Below are 18,588 nucleotides of genomic sequence, written 5' to 3' on the forward strand. Positions count from 1 at the left end.
GTTGGCAGACGAGACAAGTAAGGAGGGTTGGGAAGTGGGGAGGGGTTGGTTTGTTTTCATCACGTGCTCTGTCTTCCTTCCGCTTGGGATCGTACCAGCCGTGCGAATATCGTGCATCAATTCTAAGAATCACAATTATATCGTACATCAAAATTGGTCGAAGGAACACGGAACACCCCCATGATGGACATTTTGCAAGCTGTGTGTCCTTGAAACGCGTTCAGTACTTGTTACGCTGTCAGCCATAACAGACAGCTGTCAGCTTTGGCACAGAGGAAAAGTGGAAGTTGTTGTTAGCCTATCAAAGGAGTTACAGCGCTCGTGATGTGGCGCGTTCGTGCGGCAGTTCGTCTTTCTCTGGAATGCTCTCGATCATCACGACCTAACAACGTGCGCTTGGGCAGCATTGCCTCGTGAAGACAGCATTCGAATCCGGCCTTATTTTCAACGATGATGTCTTCGGAGAATCGCAAAACGCCCAGCCAAACCACCATGGCTCTGCAGCCGATAATCAGTTCGGTGCAGCGCATGGCCCTTTACGAAACGAAACTGGTACGGCCCGTATTGGTTTCGGCCTTAATTTTGTGCTGCTCGCTCATCATAACGCTTAAGAGCCGCGTGCTGATGCATGCTTCATCGCAAAGGTTGCTCACATGCAAACGCACGTCGTGAACCAATGCGCATGTTCAAATGTCTGCGCAGAACCTCGGCAAGAAAGCAGCGCTGAATTTCTTTCTTATTGACTGTTGACTTCTTTGCTGCCAGAATGGCCTTGATGTAATGCTAAACTGCGTGTTGGTTTAGTGACCTGTGCAAAAAATTATAGCTGTCATTCCACACTGTCTTATGGCACACTTTTCAAATAAAAAAAATATGCGTGGAACAGCCCACATTGTAGACCTTGAAGACCTTTGAAAATGGTGCTGCTCATACAGAAACCTCTAAGCTCATGGGTCTGTCGTTTGGTAGTGTTGTAGTACATTCGAAGCGCTGCTCACACATGTTTCCTTATGTGCTGCTTTACAGAAGTACTATTTGGTTGGATCAAACAACACTCAGACCAAGTTTCGGGTGTTAGAGATTGACAGGACCGAACCCAACAAGCTAATTGTACTCGATGACAAGGTGCGTATTCCAAGCGTCTGGTAGTGCTTGTTAGATAGAGCCAATAATGTTCACATGTCTTTCCTTGCTTTGCTCCACAGGTTGAATACAATAGTCGAGAGATAAGAGAATTCCTCAATGAAATAAGTCAGGGGAAAAAGCTTCCCAAAGCTGGACAGAAGGGTAGCACTGGCCTCAATAGAACAGTGTCTGCATTTGGCATAGTAGGTAAGAGAGACATTTCACCTACATTTTGTTCTAGTAAAATGGTTTTGCAAAGGTGCAGTTTATCATGCTTAGAGTCTTGAGTTAAGAGGGTGCCAATAGTGTAGCCTTATTTATTGCAGGTTTTGTAAGGTTCTTGGAAGGATACTACATTATCCTGATTACAAAGAGAAGACGAATTGCCATCGTGGGTCATCATACCATTTACAAAGTGGAGGACACTCGAATGGTCTATCTGCCAAGCAACACTGACCACAATCTTCATCCAGATGAGAACAGGTTCGTTTCGTCAAGTTTTGCTGTGTACTGCTCTCATTAGTTTACAGTTTTTGCAGCAGTCTTTGCTGTTTATACCTTGAGAGTAATGTTTTCACTTCCATTCTTCTCTAGATATGTCAAGATTTTCCAGAATGTGGACTTGTCAAGCAATTTTTACTTCAGGTAAATAAGAGCTGAACTAGTAATGTTGATCACAATTTCCATATTTTTATATTGTAAGTTATTAATTGTTTATTTTCACTGTAAGCATCACAAGTCTTGCAGGAATACGTGTCAGAGCCATTCTTGTATTCGCTGCCAAAAGCACTTGTGTAAATGGTGCTAATCAGTTTTTGCTTGCTCCTACTCAGTCCGGTATTAAAGTGACAAAGACTGCATCGTCATAACATGAGAACCACCCGAAACCCTCTTAGGTAATTTACACTGACAACAATAGACTGTAGCACTTTAATAACCAAAATTTTTTTTTTGTGCATAGATTGTATATAAGACCAGCTTTTTATGAATTTTAGACCATTTGCAGAAGTTAGCCCCTGGAAAAATAAAATAGTTTACAGCACACATAATCTAATGAACTGAGGCCTGTGCTGAAATTGCAGGTTCAGTTGCCAAGTATTGCCTCAGAATATATAGTACAGTGCATTTGGTTATGGTTGTTTGTTGTGGACCCAGGTGTACAAAATACTATATGGCCTTTTAGCTGCACCTCAGAAGCTCTCTTTCATTATAGAATGCGAAAACACCTGGCAGCTCCACAGTCTATTCTTGCATCTATAGCTTAGTTCATTTCGAAAAGCTTATTCACTCATCCAAGCATCCAAAGCTGGTAGCTACGCCAGTATAACCAAGCCAAGCTATGCAAAGAGCTTCTGTCCCAGAAAGAACACTTGCCGATCAGCATTTTCCCAGTGAGTCAACTCTTAAATCGCCAATCACATTTAGGTCGCGAGAAATACAAGATACTTCATGGACTGCCACCTGTGGAAAAAATTTAATGTATCCAGTATGCATATAAATAGCCACAAATATGTTTTAGAATTTTTGAGCTTCATTTTCTGGAAGCAGGTAGCATATAAAAATGGAGTTTTTTCGAAGGGCCATAGAGGAAACTCTCTGCAGTTTTTGTTCTGAGTAAAATTTGATTACTTGGCATTTTGTGGCTCTGCTGACCTTCATTGGGCAGCAAAAAGAGTATTTATTGCTGAGAAGTTGAAAATTGAAACTTTTTTCCATATAACTTGTTATCAATTTGTGACATTGATGAAAACATCAAGAATATTGTGGACATTTATGATTGCTGGCTGGAATCGGGTGGCAGTATGGTCTAGCCTCGGAGATTTGAAAACAAAAATGTACTTGATGTCATTGCAGTTGACTTGTAAAAGCACCATTTAGCTTATTACTTTTCTAGCTTATAAAAGCTTTATTTTCAGCAAATGCACATTAATTGTCATTAGAAATGGTAATCTGTCAATACAGGCCTTCACTGTAAATTTGATCACGGTATTCATGTTGACTTGGCTTGAGTAAAAATGCCTAGGTCTACTGTATGAGCGAGACATGCCTTCTTTTTCTTTTGGCACACTGTGCACTTATCCTTTTTTCTTGCAGCTACAGCTATGATCTGACACACACGCTGCAGTATAACCTGACTCCACTTTCTTGCTTTGTGCCCAAGAAACCTACAACGTTCAGGAGTGAGTCGGAAGACTCTCTGTCTTCACCAAAAGTTTCTGAAGTGGAAGTTGCTGACACCTGGGATTTGCTGCCCATTGATGTGAGGATGTGGTTTGGTTAATCGTTACCATTAGAAGAAGCTGCCACAGTGCTGTCAGAGCCAGATGTCACATTTGGAATACCTGTGTATTACTCGGATTACTTTTCTCTGCTGGGATACTTCAACTGTGCGTAGAAGAACATGCATACTTCAGCAGTCAAAAGGTTGGGGATCTAGATGGGCAGTACATTATTGCCACACGTTATTCCTGGATACGCTTAACCCTTTGACATGCAACTTTTTGTTTCCATCTGAATAAAATATTTTTTGCCTATATAGTATATGCAGGCTTTAAGGAGGACAATTTGTTAGTTTTCCAGTGCAAAATATTAGTGGTTGATTTTTGTAGGGATGTTCAAAAGTGTAATTAATTGGTAAAAATAGGAACACCGAAATGCCACAACTTATCTAGTAAACACCCGAGGATCGTGGAAATAATTTCGAAGAGGTGCACATTACAGTTGCAATTGCAAAAAAAAAAGAAATGGTTACTACTGGTGGCAAAATATATCTGTGCAAACATAGCGGACAAAGTGCTACCTCGCTTGCACCGAAATGACACTGAATGTTCCATTTTGTTTGCCGCCTGTGGAAATTCGGCAGAGGGGTGGATTGACAGGCGGGGGGTTTGAAGATGCTTTTTCATGAAAGTCTTCAAATGTAGTGCAGTTTTGGCCAAACTAAGTTTTTGTGATCATTAGTAAAGCAGTTGAAAAAGCACCTTCGAACCCTCCCTTCCTTTGCCGAATCTCCACGACCAACGACTGGTGCCATCGCTCAAAGAGCAACTTGTTTTGTTTCATCGTTGCTGCAGACGATGCGAATATCTATCTTCTGATACCCCACCCCAACCAATTTGATATAAAACAATTCTGCTGACCAAATGCCATTTTTGGGCGAAATTTGAGCTCAAACAAATCACTGGTTCAGCTGAAAGAAGCATTCTATGGCGTACGTTTGCAGAATAATCAGTACATAATTGACCTACGTCTTGGTGTGCCCTGAACATCTAGAGAAAGCTTTCTTTTATTGCAGGAAGGTTATAGGCCCTCATACAAGCTCCCTGGTAGACGATTACGAAGCGTGGGCAAGGAGGCAAGCATAGAAAACCCGTCCAATATCGTCTTCAGTAGCGTCTCTGACGGTAAGTGGCAGTGCATTAATGTATCTTCAATACTCGTCAGCTGTTTTTTTCTGCTTTTATTATTGCTTTGTCCAATACTTTGTGCATTATCTGTTTACTTGACTGGCTGTCCCTCAATGTTATCCAAAGTAAATTTATGCTAAGCGTTTTGCTGATAATTGAATAATCATACAGTTGTTGTGAAACAGGTCTGCAGTGTGTTTTATCTGCTTTGTAGTCTGTTGGTACTTGCAAATAAAAATTCAGCTAGTAGTTAGGCGTAAATTAGTGAAATGCAATCTCTTTGTTTATTTGGTTAAGATAACCTGACTGTTGACATGTGACATGCTTGTGCAGTCAACAGCAAAAGTTTATTGGAAGCATATGGGCAGAAAAAAAAATTATTTCAGCACAGTCATGCAAGCCACTTGCCTGAAATACCTGCCACCATACCTGAAGGGATGTACAGTACTCACGGATTGAAATAGGACATTCGGAGCGCGTGGCCGTCGCTTCATGGAGCGCCGCCCGTAGACGCTCATGGAACCAAGGTGGTGCATTGTGGTATGGCGCGAGAGGGAGAACATCTACAAAGCAGAATTGTTCCTTCCAGTAGCCAATGAGCCGGCCTGTGGTTTACCACATGCCTGCGTGGCACTGCAAGGTTAGCGCTCCGAATGTCCTATTTCAATCCGTGAGTACTGTACATGCTTCAAAACCCTGTAATAATCCCAGGCAGCTGGGCTGCAAGCCAGCACTGGGAACATGCATCCCACAAAATTTTCCTATACTGTGCCTGTGATGGCACAGCTTAAAATAGCACTTGTGGTTTTCAAAGCTTTGTTTTGTTCTCATTTTGGCTGCTGTGGTTTGCTTTAGGTAACTATCAGTGTCACAACTTTTATGGTCTGAACTTTGAAAAGGACACCTCCATCGCTCTTTATATTTGACATGGAATTTTTGTTATCAGCTATCTTGTGTAAAGTTGCATTTTACGCCTTGCATGCCTAGAACAAGCAGCATTTGTCTTGGGTGCCTTATTTTATGTGCCTATGAGGCAGGCACATAGCCAAAAATTTTTTTCGGGAGGGGCTTGATGCATTTGTATAGGGCGAAGCCCAGGGGATGGGGTGAGGTGGCAGGGCCCATGCCTAACAAGAACACTCTCTTTGGGGGATAAGGGCGATTTTGACCCCCCCCCCCTTTTGGTTGGAACATTGGAATCTCATTGGACTATAAATTACACGTGTCAGGATGCATCTTTAAGCACTAAATATTCATATATTGGTGGTATTTTATTGTATGTTTGTAAGTGAATGCTTAAGCTTTGCAGTCAGTCATTCTTGTAATTGAATTGGAGCACACATGCGGCAGCCGTGAGCTGGTGTGTGTGGTTGTTTACATCAAAATTGTTTCTGTGCAGGGACGTGCTTTGCAGGACGCACCAAACCAAACTGGAGGTACGTGTGGAACTCCTACCTCCTTGAACCTGTGGAGCTACACACAGACTGGCTGCTATATGTTACACATGGCTTTGTTGGTCAGACAAGTATCTTTTTTTGCGTATGATCTGTGCAAGATATTTCACTGTTCTTGGAACATTGCCCATTGTTTGCTGCCTTGAACACTGAAAACCAGATATCAGTGTATATGGGCGTCCCATATACCTGACGCTGATTGCTCGTCGCTCCCAGAAGTTTTCGGGAACAAGATTCCTCAAGAGAGGCGCTAACTGTGAGGTTAGTAACGTCGCATGTTTGTACTTGATTTTTCAGTGGTCTTTCCTTTGCTTGTTGGCTATAACTTGACAAATTTTTGTGTTACGTCAGTAATAGTTTTGTTTCAGGAATTTTCCTAATCGTCAAATGAAGCATCATTTGAATTGCTGTATCATTTGGCAGGGTGATGTGGCAAATGAAGTGGAGACGGAACAGATCGTCCATGACTCATCAGTTTCGTCCTTCACAAGTGGCAACTTCACTTCCTTCGTCCAAGTCAGGGGCTCTATCCCATTCAGCTGGTCGCAAGATGTTTCCAAGATGGTGCCCAAGCCAGCCATTAATTGTATGTTGCAATTTTTTGTCTTCATTTCATTAAAACTGCTGGTAGAGGCTGTAGTGTGTGGCTCCCAGTAGAGGGCACCACACACCCAGCTGAGATCCAGGAAACAAGGGACTCTGCAACTAGAGATCTTAGCAGATGAAACAGTAGATGCTGAGCTCTGAGAGAGAATTGTGTGAATATGGACGTTCTGAATAAGCCGGTTCAGTTTAATTGAGCATCTTTTCGGGATCTCCTGCAAGATTCTGCTGAGGGGGAAAATAGCTAAACCAAAAGCAGAACTGTTGCAAGGCCTTCTATTTTGTGCAGAGCTGTTCCACCTGTCTACATTTTATTGTCTCTTTTTATTGCATTATATGGGCCATATTTTTTTACTTGGCAAACCACTGAGCAAACTTTTCGAATCTTCATGTCAAGTTTGCATTTCTACGCATTTGAATATAAAGAACAAAAAAGAATGCCAACCAGGTACTGAGAAATTCGTTCGAGGGTTCATTTCCTCAGGGCAGTAAATATATCGAGGGAATATTCGTGCTTCTGAATACCCGCTCATGCCTACACGCATGGCTTAAGGTCAGTGACTTGGTGACAGGGGTACAATTATGGACCACTCTTATAGGGGGTGGTTGGGGGCCCCCATCTGAATCATGTATTTATTTCTTGGGAATTTTCTTGTCGAAAAAAGTGGGTTTAGCATGGTTTTCCTATGTAAAATTTCTGGGATGCCCCCCCTTATAAATCTTCCCCTGCCTGGTGGTCACAGGAGTTTTGCTGTGTATGTGCTTAAAATCTAGCTGCACCTCGCCCGCAGTCAAGCCTTGATGAAGGAATGCAGCAAGTTCCTGAACATTGGGTTCTCTATTCCCTTAAGAATCTCTTAACTTGGTTGCTGTTCCGTTTTCTTCTTTATTAGTGCATCTCCAGCCAGACAAATTTCTACTGAATGTTTTCTTTTGGACTGACACCTGAAATATAGCGGTAATAAAGAGGGTAAATGTGTTCACCCCTATCTCCAGTGGACCTGGTGGACCCATACTGCTTTGCAGCAGGCCGGCACTTCAATCTGCTGCTTCGCCAGTATGGTGCGCCAGTAGTGGTGCTTAACCTGGTGAAGAAGCGTGAGAAACGCCGCCATGAAAGCCTGCTCAGCGACCCATTCCTGGACAGCATTGACTACCTTAACCAGTTCCTGCCTCGCACCCATCACATTGCCTACCTGGCCTTCGACATGGCGCGGAAGAACAAGTCGTCAGTGCCCCAGCTGTTTATTTTGCTATTCCGTGCTCCTCTGCCATACTGAGCTCATTGGGCAAAAGTACACGAAAGTTATAGTCTTTACTTTTTCCATGAGTTCATACAGATGACTGTGTAATACTGCTTGTTGAAAATGCACCACTAAAGGCACATGCACTAGCACCACCTGGTAGCGCAGAACACAAGCTTCCTAGACAGTTCCAGGACATTAGGCAGTCCCACCTTCACCGGAGGTGTGATGTCAAAACGGGTCACCAGGATATGCACATAATATGAATTGTTTAATTGTCTCTTGGTGAATGCTAGCATTGTAGAAACTCCTTTAAATCCATTGCAGCTAGCAAATTCCACCATCGTGCAACTGGCTTCGGGGCACCCTTAAGTTTTGTGACACCACAGTACCTTGCTTGAGAGCCAGGTTTCTGTCCTTTTCTGAATATTCTTTTTCAGTAACTGAGCTGCAAAGTGCAACTGTTACTTTTCTCCTTCATAACTTGCATAATCAGATTAGTTATTTGAGCGCTTAACTTTAGCAAGAACCCCGCCCCGCTTAAACATTGGTTTAGAGACAGTTCTTGGATGCTGTAAGCTAAATATTTGAGATTGTGTATTCCAAACTCTCAAGCTACTTTCTCCTTTTGTATATATTTAGGAACAGAAACAAATGAAGTAATGCTTAAGTCCTTTAATGACCCTAATGTGCTTGTGTTCTTTTGTTCGTTGTCACTAAGGGAACATGAAAGATGTTTCACCTGGTACAAGAGAGCTTGGCATTGCAGCACTGTATATGTGTGTCCTTTCCCTTCTTCCTTGCACTCGGCTTAAACAGGAAAGAAGCCAATGTGATGGGGCGACTGTCCGACATTGCATACCACATCCTGCGCAAGACGGGCATCTTCCACACGCGCGGCAGCGAGATGGGACCCCTTCCCATGCAATGCATGCTAGGTGGTGCCCTGACCACCTATGGAGCTCGCCTGCAGACTGGGGTCGCAAGGGTCAACTGTGTTGACTGCTTGGACCGCACTAACACGGCTCAGTTTGCTCTCGGAAAATGTGCCTTGGCTTTTCAGGTAACAACCACAAATATCTGTGGCCATGTTTGCTTACGAAAGCAAGCAACTTACCACTTGTTTAAAATTACCTAAGTTATTAAACACACGAGATTATGAAATGTGATATCTGCGAGATTTTGGTGCAAAGAAATTAAAAGTGTACATGAACGCACAGACATACCAGGTCTGGTGCCGGGCAATGTGAACATGAGTTTTATTTACATAGCTGTTGTCTTCTCTGCAGCTAAATGCCCTGGGTGTCCTACCCAAGCCAGATCTGTTCTTCGACACCGACAGTGTTCGGTAAGCTACCAGCAACCTCCCAAGCTCGACTGGACTAGCACAGCTGGAGCACATAACTCGCAATGCTTATGATATGTCTGGAATGTGGGCAGTTGTGAAGTAGCCCCATTCAGTGTTGCGTCATTACATGTTATCACTGTCTCATGTATCTTCTTCAGCATGCTGGAGGTTCTCTATGAAGATCACGGAGACACTCTGGCCCTGCAGTATGGTGGCTCCCAGTTGGTCCACAGGGTCAAGACGTACCGGAAGATTGCACCTCTTTCCTCGCACTCCCGAGACATAATGCAGACGCTGTCGCGATATCTCAGCAACACCTTTTCAGGTTTGAGCAGCTTTGCACCTTGCTGCTCATTGTAGAGAAATTTATGCAGCTGGCACGTGGCGAGCGGTTGTAGAAAATTTGTACCAAGGTCACGGACTGTTGTGGCCAAATCAAATATTTTTTGTTCAATCGAAATGAAAATACAAAACGGCAGATATGGTGGTCAACAAGTTACTCAATAACAAATGGCAGCCCATTTAATCTTCATTTGGAAAAGAATTCATAGCACAGAGCAAGTGCTTGGTTGCATAACTATGTAACTTGCATTGTTTAAATTTTTTCGCAGTTGCCTTCTCAGTTCCATCATGCCATTTGTGTTCCAGTTGCCACAGTAGAACACCAGTGCGTCTGAATTTCATATATATATGCAGAAGCAATTAACTTTCCATTGACGAAACATTGCAGTTACCACACCACTGAAGTTAATGTTTGTTTAGGAGATAAAAATCAATGCTGAGCATACAAGTTATTATAATGCCATCAGTAGATATAAAATTATTCAAGGCATTTTGCATTTTCTTTTTTCTTTGAAAATTTTAAGTTGAGCACACCAGGCACTAGAATTAGTTCCTGGCCATTGTACACTGATTAAAAAATTTTGCCTCTCGGAAGCAAGTGTTAGCAGGTGCCAGCAGGCTCAAGTAGAAGGCCATTTCTAGACCTCTGTTTTTTTTTTTTCAATTTATTTATTTATGGCACACAGAAAATATAAACATACAAGTGGCATAAGAAAAACTTACTGTTGGTTTATGGCATGAACCTCATTTACAAATAGGGACAGGCTTGAGCCTAGCGAGCACTACCACCCCCTCCCCCCCTTTTAGCAGCTTTAAGCACAGCCATTCTTAAGCTGTAAATGTTCACAGGTGCATGGCATATGTCATGTTGCAAACAGTTATCTTGAATTATGTGGGAAACAGGCGTCTCCTAGCCAGTCACTTGAAATGAGAAAGAGATGCGAATAGGAAAGACATCATGAATTTTGGGATGCCCTAAGTTGTTGCATGTACCATACAGTTTGAATAAAAGGACACTCAGTTCGGTGGCTTTGGGGGAATCTCTCAAGGTGGAGTAGGTTTCGATTAAGGGAGTCGTTACTCAGTGGCATCAACCCAAGTGCGGGCATATGGTTGCAGATATAACGTGCACAGCTTTCTTAAGAAAAAAATTCATCCTGATCCAGGACTTCAACTGGGGATCACTGCTCATAAAAGAAATTGCTCACAATTAGGTTTTCTTGCTTGGCAAGACATTTGGTATTGTGATGTGCTGTGTGCCAATCACATTGTCGCAGAAAAATTGATCAGTTTCCACTTGCCTCAAAGAGAAGCTTCCAGATTTTTTTGTGTTACCATAGTGATTTGTTGAGCACAAGGCCTTTTTAACCTTACATGACCCTTTCATTCTCTGAAGTACTCTTTTTGGTTAACTTCTCAACGACATTGAGGAGCAGTAGAAGTATACTTTTCTTTCTCATTTTATTTCATGCTTTAAATGCCAGATGCCGACAAACAAAATGCCATCAACCTTTTCCTTGGTGTCTACCGGCCCTTCGAGCACAATTTTGCACTTTGGGAACTCACAACGGATTACTACTTGCATAATCCCGTCCCTGCTGGCAAGCTGCTGTGTCACCGTAATCCGTAAGTGTGAACCTCATGTAGCCTGCCTATTTTGATAATCAAAAAATGACATTCACACCAAACGTTGAGCGTTAACGTGTTTATGCAGTTTGAAAGATCATTTGGCTGCCTTGCAAGCCAACATTCAGTGCCTTTTATGGCAGCATATATAGTTTTTATTTTTCGTGAGGCATTGCTCGCCCTTCTTTGTTGTAGTGACTCTTAAGCATTGCCCTTTCCTGTTTGTTTTATTCACTCTTTTTATTTGTCCTGAAAGCGTGCAGTTATATTTTTTCCAAGGACGGCTTTGTAGGGACCACCAACTGACTGAAACATGTCGTGAGATTACAGTGCAAATGAAAAGATCTTGCCTTGTATTGTAGTTCTTGAGCACTGCAGTATTGAAGAAGCGAGGATTTATAATATTAATTTAGCATAGCATTGAAAATTACATAAAACAACTGAAGGGCCATCTTGTGGTGAAACGTTATCATTATCGGTATATCCCACCATGTGTCCACATCCTGGTAAAATATCTGTGATCTTATGCAGTGCTTTTTTCTTCCAGCAGTGTTCCTCATGTTTTTCATAGTTTATGTTCTCTCCAGTGCGTCCTTCGCATCCCCTATGAAGTGCTTTAGGTTTTGTCACTAGATGATGCCACAGCGTTTGGATTTCTTACATGAAGCGGCAACCATGGTCCACTAAAACTTTCACTGACACACGTCATTGTTTCATTGTGCTCTGATAATTTTGGGTCTGGAATGATGCCACTGTATGATACTAAAACTGTTTAATTACTGTCCGGTGGGCGAGATAGTTGTCGGTAGATCACTTTCGCCAGCAAGCAATCGTCATCGTGCTTGTTGGTCATGGCTTCCAGCATAGGGATACATGAAAATGGCGCATCCATTGGTAGAAAAATTCTTTGTAACAGTCTTCTATAGTGGATCTTAACAAAATGACTGTGGGATTGAACACCTTAGGCAGTAAGTTTTTCATCGTGCCAAAAAAAAAGTTAGGTGCTTAAAATTCTTTTGTCGATTCCTTTAACGCAACACTAGGTAAAATATCAATTCACCTTAATATTTTTCTGTCTGTTCAGCGAGCATTTTGTCTACCAGTACACTGCTTACGCAAGCCTTATGACACTTCACTTTGTGTGTAAATCTGTTGCATATAGCTTACTGATGCGCTTTGGGTTTGAGGCAACCAATGACTTGCCTTTGCTCTCTGTTTTCAGTTACACATGCTGGTTTGATGAAGAAGTTCCTATGTCTCTGCCTTTTGCTGTTGAAGAAGGTTTGTTATTACACTGCAGATTGCTCTCTATCTGTTCCGGTGGCCTGTAATAACACCATATTTGCTCAGATTTAATGTTTTTTTTTTTTCTTATAATAGAACTGAAAAGTAACCCCTCAGTTTAAAAATGAATGAGTAGTACAGATTAATTGTTCTACACTGGTAAAAGTTATGTAAGGCTTTTACCATAGTCGCACCCTGATTTTGTATAAATGTGATATGAAACTTTGGAAATATGCATTTTTCGGCACTTGACTGCACCTACTATTTGTTACACTCAGTCATTGCCCACAGCCTTCCTTTATGGCACTAAAATGGAAGTTATACATCTCATTTTTTATCCTATGATGCATAGAATAATTTAGAAAGCTGTTGTTGTTATCTAGAGTATCTTTTTGTAGCTCTGTTAATTGACAAGACGGACAGACACCTTGTGATGAAGGAAGGAAAAACATGCTGAAATGTATTAGCAAACTTTTACACATTTGCCTACTCGTGCGGTTGTATATTGCAGGGCAATAGGCAGCTGCTGTCTTCCAAAAACCAGCAGGCTTTCCAAAAATTCTTGTTGCAAGCAGGTCGAAATGTAAGAGCCTGCAGCCTGCTGTAAACTCTCCTGAAATTAACAGAAACCAGTCCCAACCAGGTTTATCCTATGCGGTGTAAGGGCCAGTGCGGGTGGCGCCATCAGGGGACATAGAGGGACGGGGTATCGGCCATGTGCGCATACGGTGCGCTGGTGTGATCCTCATTGGCATCGTCGAAGTAGGCTTGAGTGTGAGCTCGGTGCGCGTTGCGTTCGGTGCACGAACTGCAGATGGCTGAGTGGGGACTCTGACGAGAGGGGCTGTGAGCTTGTGTGAATGAATAAATCATCCCTTTAAAGCAGGATTGTTCTGACCGGCCTTCTCTTGAGCTGCTATTGGCTTTGATGAGCCAAGGCACATTTTCATGTGCTACCATTTGTATATTATCTTCTTGTTTCATGTCATTGATTTTGAAATGTTCATTCTTTGGCAGGCTTGGTGATGGCTATTTAAAAGTACTTCTCAACAATGGGACTTTTGTAAACAGTCGCAGTTTTAAATGGTGTGATTGCCTCAAACTCTTATCAGTATATGCATGGATGTGATGTGGATAACTGAGTGTTAAATAATGCACTTCAGATTCTCATTGATTGCTGTTTATATTTACGATATATACCTAAAGTGTACGTTGCCAAGAATAGATTGTGCATTGTACCCATAAAATTTTACATTCTTGAATGATCTGCATATTTTTATTTAAAAACGAAAGCAAGCATAAAAAAGTTAAGGAGATAGCACGAATGTGCTATTGGCATTTTTCTTTTTCACATGACAAAATGTACATGTAACTAGTGCTTTAAAGACCTTCAAAGGCTGTTTGTAGTACTTAGACTTGCAAATCCAGCTTGATAATTACCACAGTTAATGGACCATCAGCTGACAAGAAACTGCTGCTGAAGAAAATACCAGTTGTTGGCTTTAGTGTTACATTTTATGGCAAGAAATGAGGCTATGTTGATGCACTGTGTGAATTAAGGCTTACTGACTTTCCTGCTATTGGGGGCTGTTTTTATGAATGCTATGCCAATAAGTTTCTTATGCTACTTCACATATCTTTGTTTATTTCAAAACAGTGTTGAAGTACCATGGCAAGTCTCTTGTGGAAGTGATGAAACTCGAAGTCACCAACGAGAAAGTGGATGGCTTTCTGGAGCTGTACAGGCCGTACGAGATGTCAAGCTTGAGCGACCTGTTCATGTTTAACCTTAGCCATTCCGTGAGGTAGTGTCCTTTTTTTTTGCAATAAATTTTTCGTTCATGCTTGCCTCAGTTGCAGAGTCGGCTCTTCGTAAATCATACTAGAGGGGAACTGAAAATTTGCTCCAATTATGCGCAGTCCGATTTAAGGGAAGCATTCTTAGTTTTCTTGGTGTTGAGAAGGATTAAAGTGTCAGTTCAAGTAAACCAGGAGTTTGAATTAAGGTTCTAGTGTCGTATGTTGTAGTGTAAATATAAGTTTGGCAGGAACTGAAGTAATCTACTTGTTTATCTGCTTACAAGAGTTGCTTATTCTTTTTTTTTTCCCCCAAATTTTTTGTGTGCGACTTTTGTCCCACCTAATGCGATTCTACAACAGAGCTGAGTGGTGGACCGGCCTGTGTATAGTTTAAATGCTTTAAAATGAGCAAGTGCACTACATATGCAATACGAAAATTGAAGCAGGACATATTTTGACTATCGAGGTCTTCTTATTCTGGACAGCTTGATATATACATATATGCCCTGTCCAATTTATATAGGAATCCCTTCATCTTTTGTGTACGTTTCCCATGCTGTCTTATTTGTATCCTAATCATAAAGCCTCTTCTCAGTTGGGACCAGAATTTAAAAGTCTACATGCACGGCTTGGTGTTTACTTGAGGTTAATGTATTTGTTGGTTGCAACACCTGTTGGTCCATGGCTTGTAATTTTCCCCACAGGGACATCATGCCAAACTCTGCCACAGATTACAGCCCGTTTTCAGTGCGGATCAGACCTGGAAAGCACAGGGAAATCACTGGCAGTAACAAACTGCCCAACCCATCTGTGAGTGGCATCTCATCAGTGATGTCCACCTCTAGTGGGGCTAGTGACTCGGACAGCCCCGAGTCAAGTGACGCAGAGCCCGAGTTTATGGTGGAGAGTGACGAGTCGTCCTCAAATGATTTGTCACAGAAACCTATCACCTTTGAGGTAAGTTGTAGCAAGCATGCTCTTGTGCTGTGATGAACTCTGCTGATTAAAAAGAAAAATTCTCCGATTGCTTGCTCACTCTGCAATACCTGCATATAGAAAGGTGTGCAAAATTTGGTACAAAAAGTGGCTTGAGCACGTAATTTTTTACAGCTTTCTAGAATGGACTTCGAAAGTTTTTTTCATTGAACAAAATTTTTTTATGCCTTTGGAGTGCTGAAAACGGACTGAAACTTGTGCGTATGTTTCTGCAACAATAAATGCGAGACCAACAAGACTTAGTCTCAATATTGTCCAATAAGACTTGTATTTTTGGACAGCCAGATTTGTACACACAAGACAACTCTTGATTCAGCATGAACAGCAATACCATGGGTGTTTTTAAATTCTTTTGTTTAATTGTAAGCTTATAAAAGAGATAGTGATCTCTTGCAAGTAGTTTTTGTCATGTTTTGAAACAGTGGCCTCCACCTAATAATGTTGCTAAAAGCATTGTGTTTTTCCTTTCGAAGGTATATGTAATTTATGCTTCATGAACTTTTACCTTCCTTTTTTTGCATAGTCTGTCTTTCAAACAATGCTGCAGACCTATGGCAGGGAGATACATGAACCTTCTCCTAAGGACCTCACCATATACAAAAGGTAACTGCAACATAGCTATCTTCCTCCTCTCCTCATTCTTCACAGCTGTGAACATGCATAGATACGGAACTAGATGTGACCCAACTAGTTGTTGAGTAGCATATACACATGAATTGGCCTCAGTTCAGAGCAAGTATCTACATGTCAAAAATCTCAGTCTATGTGGTAGTGACAGCTTGACCTCTGTGCATATTTGCATTTGCCATTGAACAATGCATTTTTATGAAAATTTGGGGGTCATTCACCTGGTACGCTTGCTCTTACTGTTAGGAATTCTACAGATCATGAGACTGACACATTTACCTCAAGATGAAGAGGGGCTTTCCTCCTTGTTCCCTGCATTTCCTATCCAGTTGTATTTCGATGGAGTTGAAACGATAGAGGCCCGTGTTCTGTGCGATATCAGTGCACAATAAGGGACCCCAGATGGTCGAAATTATCCCGAGGCCTCCACTGCGGCGTCCCTCATAGACTGAGTCACTTTGGGACATTAAACCCCATGAACCAAACCAAATCAAACTATCCAAGAGACTGAATTTAATATGGCTGCAGTATGAATAACTTTTGCATGTTATATATTTGTTCTAGGTTTGTAACCCTGGGAAGGATGTCTGGAATGACATGCAGGAGTGATGCAAGTAACATCTTGTCGCCAAAGAGATGTCTGCAGCTGTATGTTGGCCATCTTTATTTCGGTTCAGTTTGTGCTGGTTGTACTGCTCATGCTGCTGCTGTATTTGAAGAAAAAAAGCACAGTGAATGTTGTCGTTCTGTGTGTACTAGCACTGCGTTTTGGACTTTTATAATGGCAACGCTATTGATACGCCCATTGCATCATTGCACCCCACGCTTGTTATATCTCCAGCCTGAATCGGCTCAGAAAACTCATTATTTCAGGAACTGGTGGTGTCCTTGAAGGAAAAAGACGTTGCAGATTGCAGCTTTATGAATTTTTCGTTTTTTTAATCCTAAAGTCCCCGTGGCCAAACTTTGCTGATCATGGGAGAGAATGACTTTTTAGTCTTTCTCAGCTTTTGAGCACTAAAACCCACTTACAAGTATGTTGGTGGTATGTACATCTTATGCCGCATGGCATGTCCTCGAAAAAAAGAAACCATAGTGTAAGGCCCTGCACATTAACCGCACGTGTCTTAAATGGAGCATTGCATGCATCAGTGATACCCAACGGTTTTCATTTTCTTGTAGGATAAGGCAGAGCGCCTTCACCATTGACTCAGTCTATGAAGTGAGCCCACCACTGGTTCCGCGGTCATCACGGGACATCTACCAAGTCTACATTCAGAAAGGAAAGACAGGGGCCCTGATGCCTAACCAGCATTCGCTGGTTACATACCAACGATTTGTTGCCAGCAAATATCATTAGAGCATGGTGATTTCACCATGCTCTTGATGTGTTTTTCTATTTGTACATACATATAAAATGCCTAATATATTGGAGGAGTTGCATGGATGATGTATATGCCTGTGCAACAGTGCATTGAGCTTTTCAATAAAAAGACATGAGTGAGCATGTGTGTTTTAGTTGCAACATGATTCTGATCCAATAAGGGCCCTGGCTGTGAGCTGGCAGACGTGCTACACATATGTGCAACATAAAGCACAGGCTTTGACAAGAACCTTTAGCGTTCACGAACTTAGCCGCAGTAAATCTTTAGTCCATATTACTGTATGAAGTACTTGCAAAACTTCTTACAGGCTGCTGACACGGAAAACGCGAGTTCGATCCGGGCCGCGGGTATCGCATATCGATATGGAGGCAAAATGCAAGAGGCCCGTGTACTGGCGCACGTTAGAACTCCAGGTAGTCGAAATTACCAGGAGCCCTCCACTACGGCGTTCTTCACGGCCTGAGTCGCTTTGTTCAGCCCCATAAACCAAACCGAAAAAAGAAACCACTCCGTCGAGCCGGATTCGAACCAGCGACCTATGGATTTCTATAGTTCGTAACCTCTACAGTCCACCGCTCTACCAACTGAGCTATCGACGGAACGAGAATTGCTCTGTTAAATATGCGAATTATTGTTGAGGTCTGTAGGTTATTGGCAGGACAAACTTTTGGCTTGCTTTTGGCAGTATTTCGTTGTTGCAGACACGTAAGAGTCAGTCTTGCGTGCTTTCCGAACGACTGTAATCGGATCGCGATTCACTGCAACCAGTGGCCCCGCGTCGTACTTGCGACAGAATACTTGCCGAGGTAAACTTCACGTCACGAAAGGGCAACACCTGCGTTTTCCTGTAAGAGATCCAGTCATCGTAGCTGATCGTTCCTAAACTCCTCGACTTTCCATCGAGCGGATTCTCCAGTCGTCCGACCTTTGGAACAAAGAGCACGTTTCAGTTTTGCTGCTTCGAGACTGAAACACAAATGTACTCCGTCGCATATCTGCTGCATCGTCGATAGAATGACCGCAAAGTCGTTTCACGGTGCCGCTATAAAAAGTTGCGCACGAGTCATTAGCGTCGGCAAAAGGTCGCTGTGAGGTTCATAGCAAGACGATCCACACCTCTGCCACGAGATTGTGCCCCGATCGAACAGTCATATGTCATGGTGAAAGAAAACCGCGTTCATAAACTGCGAACGAGCCTCTGTGAGCCTCTGTGCATTCCTCGAACACGGGCTTGACGTCCCGTCTGTTCTCCGTCAGGTGACCGAACGCTCCGTGAGTTCTACCTTGAACGATTAATAACTGGACGCTGTCTGTCTGTCGTTGCCAGGAAGAAAGAAAAGGAAAGTG

At 42.4% G+C, this 18,588-nt stretch overlaps 1 protein-coding gene and 1 non-coding gene across 2 annotated transcripts; one reads left to right on the forward strand and one right to left on the reverse strand.

Moving 5' to 3' along the window:
- The first annotated feature begins 34 nt into the window (after window positions 1-34).
- Window positions 35-17,361, forward strand: FIG4 (polyphosphoinositide phosphatase FIG4). Its single transcript, XM_077631481.1, has 21 exons — window positions 35-552; window positions 1,027-1,125; window positions 1,206-1,332; window positions 1,452-1,608; window positions 1,720-1,770; window positions 3,220-3,385; window positions 4,421-4,529; window positions 5,932-6,057; window positions 6,147-6,247; window positions 6,410-6,572; window positions 7,586-7,817; window positions 8,653-8,896; window positions 9,123-9,181; window positions 9,340-9,506; window positions 11,008-11,149; window positions 12,372-12,430; window positions 14,091-14,238; window positions 14,938-15,190; window positions 15,753-15,832; window positions 16,421-16,504; window positions 17,039-17,361. Exons 1-21 carry the CDS (start codon window positions 451-453, stop codon window positions 17,214-17,216), a joined length of 2,847 nt encoding a protein of 948 aa, XP_077487607.1. The 5' UTR covers window positions 35-450; the 3' UTR covers window positions 17,217-17,361.
- Window positions 17,362-17,749: 388 nt separating this feature from the next.
- Window positions 17,750-17,840, reverse strand: TRNAY-GUA (transfer RNA tyrosine (anticodon GUA)). Its single transcript is given in 2 exon segments — window positions 17,750-17,785; window positions 17,804-17,840. It is a non-coding gene; the product is annotated as a tRNA-Tyr (tRNA).
- Between the last annotated feature and the right edge of the window lie 748 nt (window positions 17,841-18,588).

This window comes from Amblyomma americanum, chromosome 7, assembly GCF_052857255.1.
Source record: "Amblyomma americanum isolate KBUSLIRL-KWMA chromosome 7, ASM5285725v1, whole genome shotgun sequence".
Classification (NCBI taxonomy): Eukaryota; Metazoa; Arthropoda; class Arachnida; order Ixodida; family Ixodidae; genus Amblyomma; species Amblyomma americanum.